Source organism: Octopus sinensis, linkage group LG22 (assembly GCF_006345805.1).
Source record: "Octopus sinensis linkage group LG22, ASM634580v1, whole genome shotgun sequence".
NCBI classification, from domain to species: Eukaryota; Metazoa; Mollusca; class Cephalopoda; order Octopoda; family Octopodidae; genus Octopus; species Octopus sinensis.
Genome location: NC_043018.1, coordinates 12349082 through 12369471, shown reverse-complemented (window position 1 = coordinate 12369471; position 20390 = coordinate 12349082). Strand labels below are relative to the sequence as shown.

The 20390-nt window shown below is 37.8% G+C and overlaps 1 protein-coding gene across 3 annotated transcripts in view; it reads right to left on the bottom strand.

Annotated features, from left to right (window-relative positions):
• Positions 1-20390, bottom strand: part of LOC115223157 (transmembrane protein 184B-like) — a 124307-nt gene that overhangs the window by 25217 nt on the left and 78700 nt on the right. For 2 of the 3 annotated variants that reach the window (XM_029793583.2, XM_029793582.2), the window contains 2 exons: positions 8166-8588; positions 2309-2474 (listed from right to left, as the gene is read on the bottom strand). In XM_029793583.2, the coding sequence (XP_029649443.1) occupies positions 2309-2474; positions 8166-8588 (589 nt within the window). Of the gene's footprint in view, positions 1-2308; positions 2475-8165; positions 8589-14581; positions 14607-20390 lie in introns of those variants that run through there. The other variant, XM_036512232.1, reaches the window with a different exon arrangement.

Here is a 20390-nt window from a genome sequence, read left to right as displayed (position 1 = left end):
TTTCTTTTTACCTGCCTTAATTCACTCAGCTGTAGAAATGAGTGGTGATGTCACTGGTGCCAAGCTGTATTGGCCCCTTTTCCTTTCCCTTGGATAACATCGGTGGCATGGAGAGGGGGAGGCCGGTACGCAAGGGCAACAACTGGTCTTTTATAAACAACCTTGCCTAGACATGTTCCTTGAAGGGGAGCTTTCTAAGTACATTCCCATGGTCATTCATGACCAAAAGGGGTCTTTACCTTTTACCCTATTCCTACAAAGAATGTGAAGAAAGCAGTCTTCAGGACTCTGTCTGGGAACTTAGTAAGGGATCTTCAGAGTTCAGAAATGAAAATTTTCAAATTAAGAACACAGTTTCTGATGTTGCAATTCTTGCATTGAAGACAAACTGAGCACCAACACATTGTGGATGAGAAACGGTAAGAAGTAGGGATGTAGCGTTGCATTGTGGAGAGTAGATATATCAAGGTAAACCCCACCAATCTCCCTCCACCCCCATTACCCTTGTCCAATCAACCCATTTAAGAAATTCTGAGTGGATATGTTCAGTGTATTGTGGAAGAAATTTTTGTGATTCATTTAAGCAAGAAAAAGAGGGTGGAGAGCAAGGATATTGAGAGAGGGAGAGAGAGAGAGAGATATCTTTAATGTCAGATGGAGCAAGTGGCAAAAATATCAGAGTTAAGTCAGATGGAAATATGGAAATGTTGTACAGCAGAAGTGGTTCTATTGAATAGAGTGATTAGCTTATGTAGTGTTGGGATGAGGTTGAGAAAGTAAATGAAGCTGAGAGAGAAAAGTGGAGTGAGTGAAAGAGAGATAGAGTGAATTAGAAAGGAAAAGAGGGGGGGGAGGAGCGAGTATAAGGAGAAAAGAAAACGACCTTGAAAAGAGTGAACAGATTTTGAAAAGGATAAAAAATGGAGAGAGAGGAGAGAGAGAGAGATGAAAGATGAACAAAAGAGACATAAAAGAGGGGGAAATAGATAAAAAGAGTGAGGAGAGAAGTGGAGGAAAGCAAGAGAGAGACAAAAGGACTGCAACAGGAAAAAATGTCTAAAAGTGAAAGAGAAGGAGAGATGATGAGAAGAGAGAAGTCCAATGTTGAAATTGTTTAGTTAACATAATATTAGTGAATGATTAATATTTAAATATTGCAGCAGTATAAAAGAGACAAATCCAGAAAAGATTTAGTCATTTGGTCCTCCTGATCCCAGCAAAGCAGACTTCACAATAACTTGCAAAGTAGTAATGGACACCAGATGATGTAGGAAATTAGGAAACTAAATGATTGGCTGCTCTTTCTTGCAGGTTGAGTGACATTGGATAATGAGATAAAACAGTAGCAGTAGGATCTGCTGTATAGAGACTGTATGTGTGTATACTTGGAAACACTGAACCAGTAATCATATCAAAAGAATTTCCAGATATGACCATCCCAACTGGTAACTTAAGAATGCTTTACTTTCTTTCCTGTTTTAAAAAGAAGAGAATGTGCGAGAGAAAAGCTGAGGTTTCTGACAGGTTGAATAGAGACACCTATTATGGCACCTGAACTTTGCACCACAGAAATTCCAGAATTCTACAAATACATAGCGGTGAGGTGAAATCTAGCCGTGAGTGACATCTACCAACAACAGCCGGGTGGAATGAACATTGCTGACAAACAGCTGAGATGAACTGGTCATGTTGTCTGGAAGAAAAGCAACCATCTACCAAAGCAGTTTCTCTACTCCCAACTAAAAGAAGGTAAATGAAGGAGAGGAGGGCGAAAGGCATGATTCAAAGATGTCCTGAAAGCCAGCTTCAAGAAATATAATATTGACACGGAAAACTGGGAGAAAAATGCCCAGGATTGAGAAAGCTGGAGATCCATCATCAAAGAGGGACTAACAACTTTTGAGACAAGAAGAAAGGAGGATGAGAATGCAGAAAGGACAGGGAACGGACCACAGAAAGGACCCCTTTCTATCTGGAACAACTTCCAAGTAAGAATTGTATTCATCAATCACCGCAGAATCCATCAATAACTATTAAAAGAAAAAAAATCATCCTCAACCTTGAGGGATAGCCATGACAGGTATTCACACACACACAGGTTACATTTATGCCACTTCAAAAGTGAAGACTGATTCTTTGTGTGGACATGTCTCCACAAAAGCTTGTATTTTAAGTTGAATTTACAAATAGAAAAGCAAAACTTTAAATCAAAAAATAATAATAATAAACAAGGAAGGCAAACAAAAAGACATTTAAATCAAACTGAATTACATAATTTAATAACACGAAAGAAACAAAAACCACTCACCTTCATAACAATACTTTATACTGTCTACGTAGACGTAATAACTGTCATTATTGAAGAACATAAGACTGAGGAAGGAGTCGAATGAGTAGATGGGGACAATGAAGAGGATACGTACAATCCATAGTTGTTCATTGGGACAAGAATAGTAACGTAAGTGGAGATATATCTGAAATGAGAAGAGAAAGACGAGTGATGAGACTGGGAGGTCGATGAAATGGAATTCGTTGACTGAAAAAGGTGTTGGAATCCACAAACTGTGTTTCCAGTGGACAAAATGGTGCAGAGAACAAAATAAGGAACAAAATCCCTTTAGCAACAAATTCATTATTTCTTTAGACCAAACAACCATGCAATGTCTCCTCAACTTGTTCTGTTCCTACCATTTTGTACCAAAACCTCGTTCTAATTGAAACTTAGAATACGTAAATGCACCTAAAGCTTTCTGGTCAAAGGAATGTATATTTTGTCGTCAGTGTAGTATGTTGGTTGTAAGCTGACATCTCCTGCCAATCAACAGAAGCAATCAACTTTGTGTACTGAGACACGGTTTGTCCATACACACAATGTTTGTCTCCAACGGCTGTCAATAATCGGCTGATGTATTGGTTGTAAAACAACTGCAGTTGTTTTGATAGATTTTCATATTTTAACACAGCCTTCAATGTAGAACATAAATTAACATGGGATCAATATATTGATTCCAGACATAGGCACAAGGTCAGAGATCTAGAGAAAGGAACAGGTATATCTGGTTCTACTGACTCCAGGAGTTAATGTGTACTTTATTTTAACAACCTAGCTGAAAAGTGAAACTGACCTTGATGAGGTTCAAATCCACAATAGAAATGGATGCTACAAGATCCCTCACAATGCATTTTGTTTGCTGCTCTACTGATTCTACCAAACCATCAGTAAATGAGATCAATACAGAACTAGTAACAAACTAGTGCCAATACTGAATTGATCCAAAAAACATTGGAAGATATTAGAAGAGCAGCCAAGGAATTGGTAGTTCATACTCTGTAACACTGCTGTGTTATTCAAAATGAAGTTAATCAACCCATGAAGCCTCTGGTCAGTCATTTGATTGAGAAACAGTAGCTAAATCTCTCTCGAATTACACCATACAGTCTTAAAAGAAAAGGAAATATATTGACAGTTTAGCCAATAAAAACACCCGCACTATATATCTGGTGTTAATTTGCTTCAGCTTTATTTATTTTTTACATTAATCTTAATCTTATTTTGGCCAGAGTTCTTTCGTCACACTCCTGTGGCCTCATCAGTGGTCCTTTCCTTTCTTCTTTCTTATTTCTGTGTCTCTCCTTACTAACGGTCAGCCATTTTGTATTTTGTATTCCTATTGCATGTGTCTTTATTTGCGCATGTGTATACCCCTATGTGTGTCTATGTTTAGTTAGTGTGTGTGTGGGGGGAAGAGCCTGTAATATTTCTATCTCCTGTTTATACATGTTCATGTAATTTGTTTTTGTTTATTTTGTTCATGTGTTTACACCTACTTATTATTTTTATTATATTTTTTATAGTGCGTGTGTTTTTATTGGCTAAACTGGCAACATGACCATTCCTAAATACAACAACATCTGTTTTAACACACGATTTCACATAAAAAATCTTGCAAAACAGATATATAAACATAAGAAATATATTGAATAATGTAGATTTCGATATAGAAAATGCTGGAATGATCATGTCTGGAGCACTTCTGATCAAAGGCTTGCTAGATCAGTGAAGGTTTGGGGCTAGACAAAGACAACGCTCAACAGACCAGTTCATTTATATATATTTATTCTCACATGGAGTGAAATGACAGTAGGATCTTAACGAGAGACTTACTTAAATAATTGTCTGAAGAGGTGCATTTTACACCTTGGGTGTATGACAATGATTACACAACATATCACCAATCTATGTTCTACAGGTGTAAAAATGTGTCAAACCAACTGTAGTGATTTTAAATAAAGAATGCCATTCATTCCATTTTCTATTATTTATCTCCATGGATACTATGGAATTCCTAATGTACATCCAGTAGCAGGAGTATTTCCACTGTATGATGACACCAGGTAGCCAATAACTGCAGACAAACTTTGCATACAAGATTTTTACCTGAATCTTATTTAACTACATATGCATGTAAGAAATTTAAAATATATATTACACACACACACATACACATCGATGTAAAGACGACAGAAAGTGTATAAGAAAGCCAAGATGTGTTATAGATGGAAATCAAACAGAAGAGGAGAGTTTGTTTATCAGGTATTTAGTTACATCACTTTAGGTGCATTTCATTGACAAAGAATGATTCCATGTTTTCCTGAAAGATTGTGAATAAGTGACAGTGTTTTGTATTTGGTTCTGAAGAAACACGTCTGGTTTGAACCATTTGTACAAAACTCCTTACTTAAACCCTTGCTCAATTCATTTCATCATCTTTTTCTATAGCAACCACAAGTTGGATGTGTCTTTTCACCTCCAACAATAGAGAGCAGTTGCCATATTTGCTTCCATGGCTGCCAATTCTGAAGAGCACAAGTATTCGTAATTGGGTTGTTACCTAACATCATGTTGAACCCCTATTACAAAACCAATTGGCAAGATCGGCTATAATAGATATATACATAATAAAGTACATTGGTTAATATATATATAAATATATATATATATTTCGTTATTCCTCATTCATTCATACATACACACACATAGTCATTATTTCTCTCTCTCACACATAAATAATGCTATGACAAAGTAAAATAAAAGTGACCATGATATATATATATGTGTTTGTTTTAAATGGCTACTTTCAAAAGTTGGAACTGATTCCATTTAAGCACACGATTTCAGATCAAGAAACTGGTCAAACGAGTTGGACTTGAATGAATGAACACGTGCATGCAGACATACAGACATACAAAAACACACGGCCACAAATACATACATATCATCATCATCATCATCATCATCATCATCATCTTAATTATGAACACCATACATATTAATACATATTAATAGACATTTCATAATTCAACTCGTTTTGCAGGTGAATTGTTCTGACTTTATTCCAACACAATTTCGCCATCCTAATCACAGCAGCCATTTAACAATGTGATTTCAATTTCTTTCTCTCTTCCTCATTACACACACAGTAGTTGTTATCATTTTATGTCCTATCTTTTCCCGTTTCCATGGTTTCACTGGATCTTAAAACATCTCACATTCTTTCATGGTCCGAGTTACCTGGTTACAAATCTTTTTTTATCTTTTGTCTTTTATTTGTTTCAGTCTTTACACTGCAGCCATCCTGGGCCACCACCTTGAGGAATTTTCAGTTAAATCAATCAACCTCGATACTTATTTTTTAAGCCTGGTAATTATTCTTTTGGTCCCTTTGGCTGAACTGCTAAGTTACAGGGATGCAAACACACCCACACCAATTGTCAAACAGTAGTGGGAGACACACACACACACACACACATATAATAATTTTCCCATCGTCATGGCTTAACGGCCCTCATCGTTTGTTTTTACTGTTTTGTTCTCTTTGTTCTGTCTTTTACTGTTTTTACTTTTCTTTTGTTTTTACTGTTCTGTTCTTGTTACCACTTTCACTCTCCGCAAAAAATCCCAAATTTTATTTCATTTGCTTTGCAGGAAGGACTGTTACCTTCGAAACACGTAGTAGACGAAACAGAGGCGGCTGAAGAAGGGGAATTTTCCTTGTGTTGTATGTATTGTACTCTGTTTATTTTGTTGTTTGAAAAAAAGTTCGTTTCTATGTTTTTGTTTTCGTTTCTCATTGTGTTCCATGTATTTTTGATGTCCTGTACCCATATATGCATGTATATATACATATATATATGTAGGTATGTACATATATGTATGTATATATGCATATATTTATATATATATATAAATATGATGGGCTTCTTTCAGTTTCCACCTACCAAATCCACTCACAAGGCCTTGGTCAGCCCAAAGCTATAGTAGAAGACACTTGCCCAAGGTGCCGTGAAGTGGACTGAACTTGGAACCATGTGATTGGGAAGCAAGCTTCTTACCACACAGCCATGCTTGCACCTATCTTAAAAATGGGTTTTCCGTATGCATGAGACTTGAACTCACGCGTCTATATATTTGCGATAAGTGTACCACCATTTACACTTATGTACCAACTTTTCACAACTAAACACCCCTCCCATCGCCCATTTCTTTACAGGCTTGAATGGGGCCCTTAGATCAAGCCTCCAACATTAGAAAGGTGGCTCCTGACAAGACTTTTTCCTCTGTATCAATTCCTTTTGGTAGTTACTGCCCTCCTTAATGAATTACTTGTGATTAGGCTTCCAAGGTCCACACCTGTTTTGCTAGTTCCTATCTTTCTACAATTAATTCTTATCTCCTTTAGTATGTAAATAACTGTATCAAAACATTTATGTAAGACTATACCACTAAATTATAAATATTAACTTGATATTATAAACAGGTGTGACTGTGTGGGAAGAAGCTTGCTTCTTAACCACACGGTTCTGAATTCAGTCCCACTGTATGGTACCTAGGGCAAGTGTCTTCAACTATAGCCTCGGACCGACCAAAGCCTTGTGAGTGGATTTGATAGACAGAAACTGAAAGAAACTCATCAGAGATATATATATACGTTTATATATTTGTTTTGCAAAATTTTTGATGTGAAATCGTGTGTTGAAACAGATGTTGTTGTATTTCGGAAGGGTCATTTTGCCAGTTTAGCCAATAAAAACATGCGCACTATATATTTGGTATTACTTTGCTTCAGCGTTATTATTTTTTATATTAATCTTATTTCGGCCAGAGTTCTTTTGTCACACTTCTGTGACCTCATCAGTGGTCCTTTGCTTTCTTCTTTCTTATTTGTGTGTCTCTCCTTACTTACAGTCAGCCATTTTGTAGTTTGTATTCCTATTGTATGTTTTCATTTGTGCATGCGTATACCTCGATGTGTGTCTATGTTTAGTTAGTGTGTGTGTGAGGGGGAAGTGCCTGTAATATTTCTATCTCCTATTTATATACGTTCGTAATCACAGTTCAATAAAGTACTCAAATATAATAAAAAATATATAAAATATATTCTTTTATTCATAAGACTGACCTTATAGTAGGGTATGATTTCAATCTGCTTTTAAATTTCGTTGTTAGTCAGCATAGCTTGATGTATAAACACATTGAAATAGCTTAGGTTAACCATATGGTCAAAATCATGAATAGAAGCGTGTATGTATGCATGTCCACATGCACACGCAAACACATATCATCGGCTGCAAATAAAGTTGCATCAAAGTTTTCCTTCTACACATACACACACGTAGTACCTGTCTGACCTATGCAAGCATGGAAAAGTCAATGTTAAAATGATAACAAGGATTATGATAATGTAAGGACAGCCATAGATGTGTAGTTAGAAAAATTTGCATGTGGTTTCGAATTCAATCTCACAACATTCTGTCTTGTACTCTAGCCTGTGATTCACCAATTACTTATGGGAGGGGGGATGTACATGCAAGCATGTGTGTGAATGCGCATGTGTTTGTTTCTGCATATCCTTGCAGTGATACTGATTGAGCATTGGCGATTTTTTGCTTATGTCTCCCAAAATGTCCCACTTGATGGTTCAATGTGCAAAGATCCCTGGACTAAATTACCTGACTTCAAAACCAGTAAGAACCAGCATCAGAGACGGCATTTATTGTCTTAAGAAATTTCATCTCACTGATGGGAAAAGCTGACATAAAAATGATGATGATGATATAATTGAAAAGGGCACACCTGAGGAAATAAAAGGGTTACTTCAGCTTACCTGATAGACAGTAATTAAAATAGATGCAAAGGCAAACGTGCCTGCGATTCCTTGAGCAGCAGTTGTCTGGAGAAAGATTAATGGCTGTAACCGAGTGACATTGTCGGTGGTGTTGCTTATAAGGGAATCTGGCGTGCTCATTCTTTCTGGGGTAATATTTGTTGTTGTTGCATTGAAGTTTGATAACACAGCTGGTACGGATGATGCGGCAGCTACTGCTACTGCTGCTGCTATTGTTGTTGTTGCTGATGCTGCTGCTGTTGTGGTCGTTGTGGTTGCTGCTGCTGCTGCTGTTGTGGTGGAGGTTGTGGTATTTGTCTTTGCTGCTGCTGCTGCCACTGTGCTAACGAACATAGTAAGGGGGACACTAGAAATGTTTGAAGGGATTGCTTCAGGGAAGAGAGCAGTAGTGTTGTTTGTCATCTGCAAATAAATAAAAGCAGGCATTTAATAGGATACTAGTTACCACATGAGACACATGGAAAAGAATCAGGATGGAAATAAACAGAAACATAGATTCAAAGGGATTCAGATATTACAAGGACCAATCTGGAATTAAGATATAAAACAGTTGCAAAAGAAAAAGAAACACATTGAATATGTTAGAACTGGCTTAAATAAGCATTTTTCATGCAGAAGGTGTCCTTGAAAAATTTTCCTAGAGTCATGCAAAAAGTGGGCCTGGGTATTTCCCATCAGTCACAGATTTAACAGGATACCAAACATTGTAAGAATTTTGTGTAAGAGAGACAAGAGAAATATGATCAATGATGGGATTTGAACCTTGTATCTATCTCTTGTATCTAAGGTTGAAAGTGGGCTTGTGAAAACCCATTTTATAATTGAATGTTCAGTTATTGTTGATATTGTTGTTGTTTAGCTCAAGGTCAGCCTTGACTGAAGAGACCTTATGACCGGAGGCATTCTAGTTGTGACCATCTCAGTTTCTCTTTAAAACGGTAGGATGCAATGCGGGAATTTGATTGTTACTTCTCCAGGCTGAATGATCACAGACTGGTTCCCTTGTTGGTTTGTGAAGATAATAAAGTTCCAGCAAATGTAATGCAAGATTTAATGAAGTTACCGACCTTGCCATGGATTAAGGTCAATAATGGAAGTGGATTGGCCAATATTAATACACAACATCTCATCTATTGGATGGGAAATAATGAAAATTTGCCCAATGTAATTGATATTTCTCTTCATCCTCATCCTTTTGCATAAGTCAGTGAACTTGCAGAATCATAAGCGCACAAGACGAAATGCTTCACAGCATTTCTTCTAGATTTATGTTCTGAGTTCAAATTCTGCCAAGGCTGACATTGCCTTTCATCTTTTGGGGGTTGATAAAATAAGTACCGGTTGAAAATTGGGGTCAATGTAATCAATTAGAACCTACTTCAAAATATTTAGGCCTTGTACATGTAGTAGAAAGAATTATTTTCCAGAATTTTTTTAAAATTTTAGGTTTCACAGTTCTGATCATAAATAAATGATTCAATAAGTTGTTCTACAGATTCTACATCCAAATCTAAGTAATTTTGTATTCAGTTCTAAGAATTAAGACACCCCCACCCCCATCACCATTAAAGAAGAAAAGATTTAAAATGAAATGTTCCCTAGAACAATATCAAATAACATCAGTGTGATATCTTGAGGATATCTTACACAAAAGTACGAAGTCGAGTCTTTGGTTGCCAAGTGTCCTCTTGATTTGGAATTCATTACGATTCTAAAGCTATGATATCTGTTTTTTTTTTTTTTTAACTAAACAGACATCAAGTAAGTTATGGTGGATGAATTGGAAGGATGTCAGATGAGCTTAGAAACAAAGAATTCCAAGTCTGTTTGATGTTACTAGAATTGCACTGTACAATGTTACTACAATTGACAATGAACAGCAAACCAGTCAACTTAGGCAGAAATATAAACTTAGGCAGAAATATAAACAAAAAAACAGGACCGATTGTGCCTACAACCAAACAAGAGAATTGTCGAATCCTACATTGAAGAGTATTTTGAAGACTTACAGGCCTGGATTGAATTCTTCCCAAGTTAACATAATTTAGTTATATCAGGGTTTCACAGATACTGTGCTGACCCATTGAGTGATTTAACTTATCACTAAATATATTAAATCAGCAGTACTTGTTATCAGCACTAATTAAGTAAACCTCTTGGTCACAGCACTAACTGAGTAGGCCTATGGTCAAAGACATTCCAACCACATCAGTTTATAACATTTTAAACATCAGTAGTGGGGGTCATTTTGGGGCATTCCAATGCTATTTAAAGCAGGTTAGGCGACTATGTAAAGGTTCCTTCGAATCAGTAAAAGCTACATGCAGAAATTTAAACGTAGCAGCAGTTGTTGAAAACCAGTCATTACCACAGGTGATGCATCTTATCTAATGTACAATAGATCCCACAAATGGGTGCAAGTGTGGCTGTGTAGTAAGAAGCTCGCTTCCCAACCACATGGTTACAGGTTCAGTTCCACTGTGTGGCACTTTGGGCAAGTATCTTCTACTATATTCTTGGGCCAACCAAAGCCTTCTGAGTGGATTTATTAGATGGAAACTGAAAGAAGCCTGTCGCATATGTATCTATGTGTCTGCATTTGTCCTCCAGTATCACGTGACAACTGGTATTGGTGTGTTTACGCCTTGTATTTAGCGGTTTGGCAAAAGAGACTAATAGAATAAGTACGAGGCTTGCACTGAGGTTGATCCCTTTTATTTATAAAGCCTGTAAAGATAAAGTGCAAAAGCTGACCCCTGTAGAATTTAGACTCAGGCACAGGATGGATTAAATGTTGCAAGACATTCTTATTCCTGGCTCTAACAACTTTGCCTCAGCTGATGGATCGATAAAAATATCGATTTCTTTTCAATGGATGCAAGACCTATTTCTGTATGGGAAATTGGTACAGTTGCTTGAATTAATTATATTTATTGAAAATACCAATTAAAAGTTGATTTATATCTGTTGTTGTGGGTTATTTTTTTCAGTGCATGTATGTACATCTAAATGAACTTATTGAATATTGCAAATGTCTCATTAAAGCTAATTAAATTTTCAGTTTGACTGTTTCTATAATTTCACTTATTTATGTCTCTTTTACTTGTTTCAGTCATTTAGTCGAGCAAATTAACTCCAGGACTTATTCTTTGTAAGCCTAGTATTTATTCTATCGGTCTCTTTTGCCAAACAGCTAAGTTATGGGGACGTAAACACACCAGCATTGATTGTCAAGTGGTGTTGGTGGTGGTGGTGGGGGAGACAAACACAGACACACAAACACACATGCAAATATATATATATATATATATATATATATATATATATATATATATATATATATATATATATACAACAGGCTTCTTTCAGTTTCCGTCTACCAAATCCACTCGCAAGGCTTTGGTCGGCCCGAGGTTACAGTAGAAGACACTTGCCCAAGGTGCCACGCAGTGGAACTGAACCCAGAACCATGTGGTTGGTAAGCAAGCTACTTACCATACAGCCACTCCTGCGCATAAAATATGTATATATTTATATATATAAATTTCACTTATTTATGTATATATTTATGGTAAGTTTTATATTTCAAATGGACGAATATTAAAATATTGATAAGAGCTTTAACATGATTATTATTCATCAATTGGACTGTTATGGTTGTTGTGCAGTTTATAAAAAGAGATTTCACTAGGATTCTTTCTTTCTTTGATAAATTTTACCAAAGAATTTTCATCTAGTTTCTCACTTGCATCCTTTTCAAAATATGAAATTATGCTTCCTCCCTTCAACTCCCAACCCTTTTGAATGCATAATCAAATGCTTTAAAGAGCTGATATTTGACCAATGAAGTAGCAATGACTTAGGAATGGGTTGGATGGGTTAACGGCAATGGTGAAAATTAACCATCTTCGTTATTGTGGAGTAAGGGACCATAATTCTTAGAAATGGCTGCCCTTTATATCATCAACCACTTTACACAATATTCTATTGTGATACTGGCTTTTGAGAAGTTGGGAATGGTAAAAATTAAAAAGTCCACATTGACCAGTTTTATTTTTTTTTATTCATAGTTACTCCTCTTTTAGATTAGTTCCATGCATTCAGCTGGTGCAATCTGCATTTGTACTGTTCACTGAGGGTTGCCATATGTTCCAGGAAAAAAGAATGCTCAAATACATATATCATCTTATTTCTTTATTGCCCACAAGGGACTAAACATAAAGGGGACAAACAAACAAGGTCAGACAGAGGTATTAAGTCAATTACATTGACCCCGGTATGTAACTGGTACTTAATTTATCAACCCCGAAAGGATGAAAGGCAAAGTCGACCTCGGCGGAATTTGAACTCAGAACATAATGGCAGACGAAATACCATTAAGCATTTCGTCCAGCATGATAACGTTTCTGCTAGCTCGCATATATCATATTGTTACTACATAGGCACCAAAAACACACAAAATAACACCAAAAGTAGATCTGGCTCAATATAATCAAAACAGATGTGGAGAAACTGAAAACAGATAATATTAAAAATGCTAAACAACCAGTAAAAGACACTGATACAGAAACAAAATTGCCAATGGGTGACGGACCTGACTGGGAATAGCCTAAGATAAACTATAAAGGATTTTAATAATGATGACAATTTGACAACAACATCATCTCTGTCCTTTCTCTTCTCTCTTCATTCTCTGCAACTGGCACAGTTGCCTCAACTCTTTTTGGTTAGTCTCATGCCACACCTGCTCAAGCACTTGTGACCCTCTCGTTTTATTATTCATATTGTGTGCCCCACCCATTTATTCCCTTCACTAACCACTCTAACCAGTTTTTCCTTCTGAGAACTTTGCTTGGGTTTTCCTTGAAGCCCTCAAAATGAACATTAGTTGTGCCAGAATCTTGAGTAAGGGAAACACTGTGAAGGCTTTCCATTATTCTAACTACAATAAAAAAAATTGTAAGGTGTAATGTTTATAGAGTACCCTATCACCTTTATTGACATACAAGTCAGATACTCCCCTAATAAATCATTGGCCATGTTTCTCTAACAAGAGATAACAACCATATCAATCTCTCTTGGTCTCCAATGCAAACATATGTAATATATTCTTCATTAGTGACAAACAATGGATGACATGTTTTTGCTTATTTTATTTATTCTGTCTTCCTTATATGGTCATTGCCAACAGTCTTAAAATGAACCACCAAAAAAAAAAAAATTCATAACATAAATGTGGATGGAACAGAATGAAAACAGCGAGGGTCTGTTGCTGGACGAGCCATTGATCCATCTGGTAAATACTCAATACTGATCGGCAGGATCTAGCCAAACCATCCAGTGATGGTCACTACAGATGAGATTTAATTTTAAGCAAAACGAGATGAGTATAGTGATCTCGCTTGCTGTGGGGTGGTTACCTCCCCTGTCAGTGTATGAATATGTGCTTCCTTGTGGCTCTGAGGGGGTTTTAAACTCTTATTTCTAGCAATGTAGGTGCTACCCTGCACCATCAGTCACAATTAGTGGCAAATGAATTTTTCCTTTTTGGCTTTGTATTGTGAATAGCTTGCCTTTGTTATTAGACAGACAGACTGGCAGACAGACAGGCAGACAGACAGATAGATAGATAGACAGACAGACATGCAGATACACACACACAACCACTGATTATATGTTTGCATTTGTGTCGCCATCAACACCATCATTACCGATATCACTGTTATACTCAGACACACACGCACATCATCATCATCACCATCACCATTAACATATTACACACACACATACACACACGCATACACTTTCATCCCTAACGACATATTGACACCAATGCATTGCATGCACACACCAAGTGGAGTCAGTTTTGCTCAGACGATTCCAAGAGGAGCCACATGTTACATGAAAGGGAGGCATTTTCAGTTAATCAGTTGAGATGGTAGCAGAGTCAGTAGTGGTGGTGGTGGTGGGAGTAGCAGCAGCAAAAGCTCAGTGGAGAACAACGAACGACATTACGGTTTAACTCCATCTTTTCATTGGGTAGGTGGGTGGGTATTTGTGTGTGTGGGTGGGGGACTGAGCTAATCGATCAGATCTATATTCCTCTATTGACTTTATTAACAACACAACTGAGGAACTGTAAAAGGAGCAAAAATACAGCATTCGGAGAGAGAGAGAGAGGGAGAGAGAGAGAAAGAAAAGGAAGTGAAGAAAATAGAAAAGAATAGCGTGTGTGTGTGTGTGTGTGTGTATATATATACACACACAGAGGGGGAGGAAGAAAGAGAGAAGTAAAAAATGAATAAGATCTATAGGCAGGCAGACCGTATTATTCGAGAGACATGGAAACAGAGAGAGAGAGAAAGGGAGAGAGAGCAAGATAGGGAGGGATACACCAAATGGATATAAAGATAGAGTTGGGAAGAGAAATATGGAGGATTGGAAATACTTCGATAGAGAGGGGAAGAAGGGAGGGAAGGAGAAATGAGTTGAGAGAGAGAGAGAGAGAGAGCTGTAAATATAGGTAGGTACACACACACATTCAGAGATATGGTGTGTGAGAGAGAGAGAGAGAGAGAGAGTAGATATTAATATAAGTAAGCAGTGATGAAATTACTCGGAATTCAAAGTTTTAAAGAGAAAATATATAAGTATGATGGCAGTGAGCATTGTAATAATGCTGATGGTTGTTTACAAGTTAAATTAATAAAGAGGATGAGATGATGCGGCTAATTATAGGGGATCTGAAGAAGACCTTGAAAGAATTGGCAAAAGAAAGAAAGAAAGAGAGAAAGAAAGAAAGAATATTCTTCATTTATGAATTTGCAACCAAATAAGTATAGAAAAAAAAATCTAATTATTGAATAAGGTTGGTCAACTTGTATACGTCTGGCTTCTATTACAGAAAATGTAACAGATTATTGTCCTTGGGGAGCAACTGGTATTTCCTGTTTGCTTATCCATCGAAAGTATGGAAAAATGACTAATATTTCTTTCAAACTTTGCTTTTCTTACATTTATTCAAATCCCAGAAAATCCAATCTTAACACATTGTTATGATGCCCCCCCCCACTACTCCTGTACATAATCAGAGATGCACATATTGTCAGCCACCAAGGGACATGTTCAAGTGGTTAAGGTCAAGCAACTGACAAGCAAATCTGTGGTTTTGAACAGAATATTTGCTATAACGATATTCCTGCTTCAGCAACTCAGTGCTGAATCTGTCTGAAATGCAATGGAAAATAGGTCCAGGTCAAAGTTTGAAGGGAATAGTAGCCGTTTCCTTTGACTTCTACACAGAAGCAAATAGGAAATAACACTTACTGACCTAAGAAGAAAAAATTGTACACAATATTATGAAACAATATACAATATAGGTGCAGGAGTGGCTGTGTGGTAAGTAGCTTGCTTACCAACCACATGGTTTTGGGTTCATTCCCACTGCGTGGCACCTAGTACATGTGTCTTCCACTATAGCTTCAGGCCGACCAAAGCCTTGTGAGTGGATTTGGTAGACGGAAACTGAAAGAAGCCCATCATATATATATGTATATATGTGTGTGTGTGTTTATGTGTCTGTGTTTGTCCCCCCCACATCGCTTGACAACTGATGCTGGTGTGTTTACGTCCCTGTAACTTAGTGTTTCGGCAAAAGAGACCGATAGAATAAGTACTAGGCTTACAAAGAATAAGTCCTGGGGTCGATTTGCTCAACTAAAGGTAGTGCTCCAGCATGGCCACAGTCAAATGACTGAAACAAGTAAAAGAGTAATAGGAATGTAACCATTTAAAAGTTGAGGATACAGAAAGACGAGTATATTTTCGTCAGAACCAACCAGGGTCAAACCAAGAAGAGAATGTTTTGCTTAATATGAAAAAAAGAAAAAAGAACTGTAGCCAAATCTCTCTCAGATTACAGACTACCATCTAAAAACTGATGTGTGTGAGGCACTGAATAATGTCGCCCCAGATGTACAAAAATCCTAGTCCTGTGCCTCTCCAGCCCTCCTCCAAACTCTTCAACCTCAGCGATTGGAAGTTCCGGTCAGTGACAGTTTGGGTGCAATGTCATACGCATGTGCTGGACCACTGTGTTTAATCTGAATCACAATCAACACCATGGTTTATCAAAATCTCTTGAAGCACTTTAATGCTTCAATCAACCAACAAGCTGTTTCATGCTGCTGAATTCCCATTTTAAGAGGATTCAACGCCTGCACAGAATGTCAAACCAACCACTACTTGGTTTACTAATCCTCACATCAATGTGCCAAATAATTCATTCACCTGACCTGAACCCTATAGAAAGTCTATGAGATAGAGTTAAAAAGATGAAAGCCAACTAGGGTTCAAACAATCAAGCTGAGGTGATGGCAACGCTCAAAAAGTTCCTGAATTAGTTATGTTTAATGGGCACAAGCACCATACGAGCGTGATCGTTGAGAGAGTGGCTAACCGGCTTCTGGGCCAGTGGCACATAAAAGGCACCATTTGAGTGTGATCGTTACCAACTTCGCCTTACTGGCACTTGTGCCTCGTGCTAGTAGGATGCTAAGAGCACCATCCTAGCGTGATCGTTGCCAGAGCGGATAAATGGATTCTGTGCTGGTGGCACGTAGGAGGCACCATTTGAGCGGGATCATTACCAGCATCACCTTACTGGCACCTGTGCTGTTGGCATGTGTAAAAAGATTCAAGCGAAGTCATTGCCAGTACTGCCTGACTGGCCCTCATGCCGGTGGCACGTAAAAGCACCCACTACACTCTTGGAGTGGTTGGCATTAGGAAGGGCATGAAGCTGTAGAAACTCTACCAGATCAGATTGGAGCCTGGTGCAGCCATCTGGTTCGCCAGCCCTCAGTCAAATCGTCCAACTCATGCTAGCATGGAAAGCAGACGTTAAACAATGATGATGATGATGACTACCCCAATGTATTCAAGCAATTATCAATACTAAACAAGTACCAGCTGAGCATTAACTAAGGAGATTCGCCTGCAACAGTCCTGTGCTGGGGCTATGTCAAAAAGCCCTGTGCAGAGCATTCATACAGTGCCACATAAAAGCACCCAACCCACAACCACTTTACAGGGGTTGGTATTAGAAAGGGCCTTATTGCTGCCCTGTGCTCCTGTCACATACCCATGTTTCACCACTCACTGCATTCCCTCCCCTCTCCCACTTTTGCACTTTTGTGAACTCCTAATTCATGCACCCTTGGCAATCCTCTACAATTCCATTTATATTCGTACTTTGAGAGTTTGCCCTGGCGCATCACCTCTACCTTTTCCACTCTCCCACTCTGACAAGGATAACCATGTATCTACCTGTATAGTATGATACCTGTTTCTATCCCTCTGTCATACACTAACCCCTCATCTCCCGGTACAAAGCTCCCCTTCACAGTTAAGGGATTTTTGTCTTGCAAGTTCCTTAGCGACCTTGCTAGTGCTGGTGCCATGTAAAAAGCACCCAGTCCACTCTATAAAGGGGTCAGCATTAAGACGGGCATCCAGCCATAGAAACCAGGCCAAAAATAAACAGCAGAGCTTGGCACAGTCCTCTCTGGCTTACCAGCTCCTGTCAAACCCTCCAACCCTTGCCAGCATGGAAGGTAGATGTCAAATGACGACGATGATGATGATGTGCATACACACACACACACAAATAATCTTTTGATGCAAAAATCTATCCCTCCTAGAACAGATCTCAAACAAAGTTAATTAGGTTAATCAGCCTAGAATACAAAGCATTATCTGTTGTTGTTGCTACTGTGGTCTCTAAATTGTCTTCTCAATAACACACAACAGACTGAGATCAGCTGTTACAAGCCGGTAGGGGAATCTTTAACTGGTCACTCAAGTGGCTAGAAATAACAGCCAAATTTCCCTCAAATCACACTCTACAGATAAAAAAAAACCCAAAATCTAAACAAAAAAAGCAAGAACAAAAATACTGTGAAACATTGGATAATATATTCTTAGATACACTGAATAAAATATAAGATGGTCATGGTTGGAATGACTAACCATAAGACTACCCAACTGAGGTTGACCTGGGACTTAACAAATATCTATTACAATATGATATGACTTCAGTTTATTCAACCATTTTCATGATATAGATTGCCCTCATCCTTCTGCTGTCTTCAATTAACCACCATATGTCAGAATATGCAATAGTCCTCGGGTAGCAATAGCAAAAGATCTGTGGGTTGCCAACTAGCTGTGTGCTTGACTACATCTACATATAACTGGTTGGCCGACAGTTACATGACAACAGCACTTTTCAATTGGTTTTAGGAGGCATATTTGAATGTCCGCCTAGTGGCAAATGGATTTACATAGATTTCAATCAGGACTGACCTGGATTTTAAAAAAATAACAGTTGCAGGAGAGAATGCTGTTGAAAGGTGAAGCAGGAGGTAGCAGAATCTAAGTGAAGAGAGAGAGAGAGCAAGGTGAGATGAGGTGAAGCCCTGCTAAATGAAATCCTAATCTGATTGGATTTCATCTGATCTCAATACTGTTGTAACCTTCACCTGGTTACAGTGACCAGAAGATTAATTAACGATATCATTTACGATTATATATACAAATGTAGGCCAGTTACGCTGTTACTGATAAGGACCGTGTTGATGATGATGATGATGATGATTGTTGGTGGTGGTGATGATGATGCAGATTATGATAAGATGATGTTGATGGTTGTAGCAAAGCTATGATGACAATGATGATAGTAACAAGGGGCACAGAAAATCACCAATCCAGAGAAAGAAAGACAGAGTAAGAAGGGAATCAGAGGGGGGGGGGGAGAAAGAGAAAGCAGAATGAGGATTGCAGTGTTTTAGAAATGGTGACAGAAAGAGGGAGGAGGCAACAATTAAACTAATTGAAAAAACCACTGTTTCTTGTTGGACTGGATTGGATGGACTCTCTCTGTGATAATTGTGTTAATGGTGGAACAATGAAAGAGGAGGAAATATATGCTTAAACACACACACACACACACACATCTTTTTTAAACATCACATTTAAGACTATGTTGGAGTATTGTCAGTAACGACCAATTGATATGAAATCTAAATATGGATGTGTATAAACACACACACACACACACACACACACACACTGGCTTCCATCCTTACAGAGTGGGATGATTAAATAAAGTACCGGACTATACTGGGGTTGATGTAATTGACCACCCTCTTCCCCACTATTAGTGACCTTATAACAATCTTAGATATCCCTATGGTTGAATTTTTAGACTAATTAGACAAAATGTTGCACATCATCTGTTCTATTTCTTCCCATTCTGGGTCCAAATTCAGCCAAGGTCAGTTTAGTCATGGAAGAATCTTTAGAACATTTAATAAAATACATTGAGATATTTCTTCTGGTACTTTACCCTTCTGAGTACCGTTCCCACCAAGGTTAACTTTGCCTTTCCTCCTTTCAGGTGAATAAAATAAAGTATCAGCCAAGTACTGAGGTCAATTGTGTTGACTAACCCCATCCCCTCAAAACAGCTGGTTTTGTATCTAAATCAGAAACCATTATTAGGGCAGTGAGCAAGCAGAATCGTTAGAGCATTGCAATAAATGCTTTGCAGTATTTTTTTTTTATGATTCTTTACAGTCTGAGTTCAAATCCTGCTGAGGTTAGATTTGCATTTCATTCTTTTGAGGTCAATGAAACAAAGTAGCAATCAAATTTTGGGTGTCTATGGTATCGACTCATCTCCCCCTCATCACAAATTGCTGGCTTTGTGCCAAAACTGGAAAGTATTATTATCATTGTTATAAATAATTTTGATGGATTAGCAGAATTAACAGAGTGGCATACTTTGCAGTACTTACGAGGGATGGTCATTAAAGATTTCCCCTGACCCACTTTTGATTATAATGGACGCAATTGAATGCAGATCAGTGATCAGGTTCTTATATTGGGTCATCCCATAAATAATGCAGTTTTTTTTTATGCTTCTTTTATTTTTCAAAATTAAGATAAAGTTCTTTCTTAATCTAAAATATACTCTCCTTCATTTTCTACAATGCTCTTCCATCTATCTGGTAGACTTGCAAGGCTCCTCTTCCAAGATTCACTTGTCCTTGATGAAAAATACTCCTCCAATACTGCTCTGACCTCGTCTACAGAATTCATATTTTTTCCATCTGTATGATTTTGAAGACTGCAGCATAAATG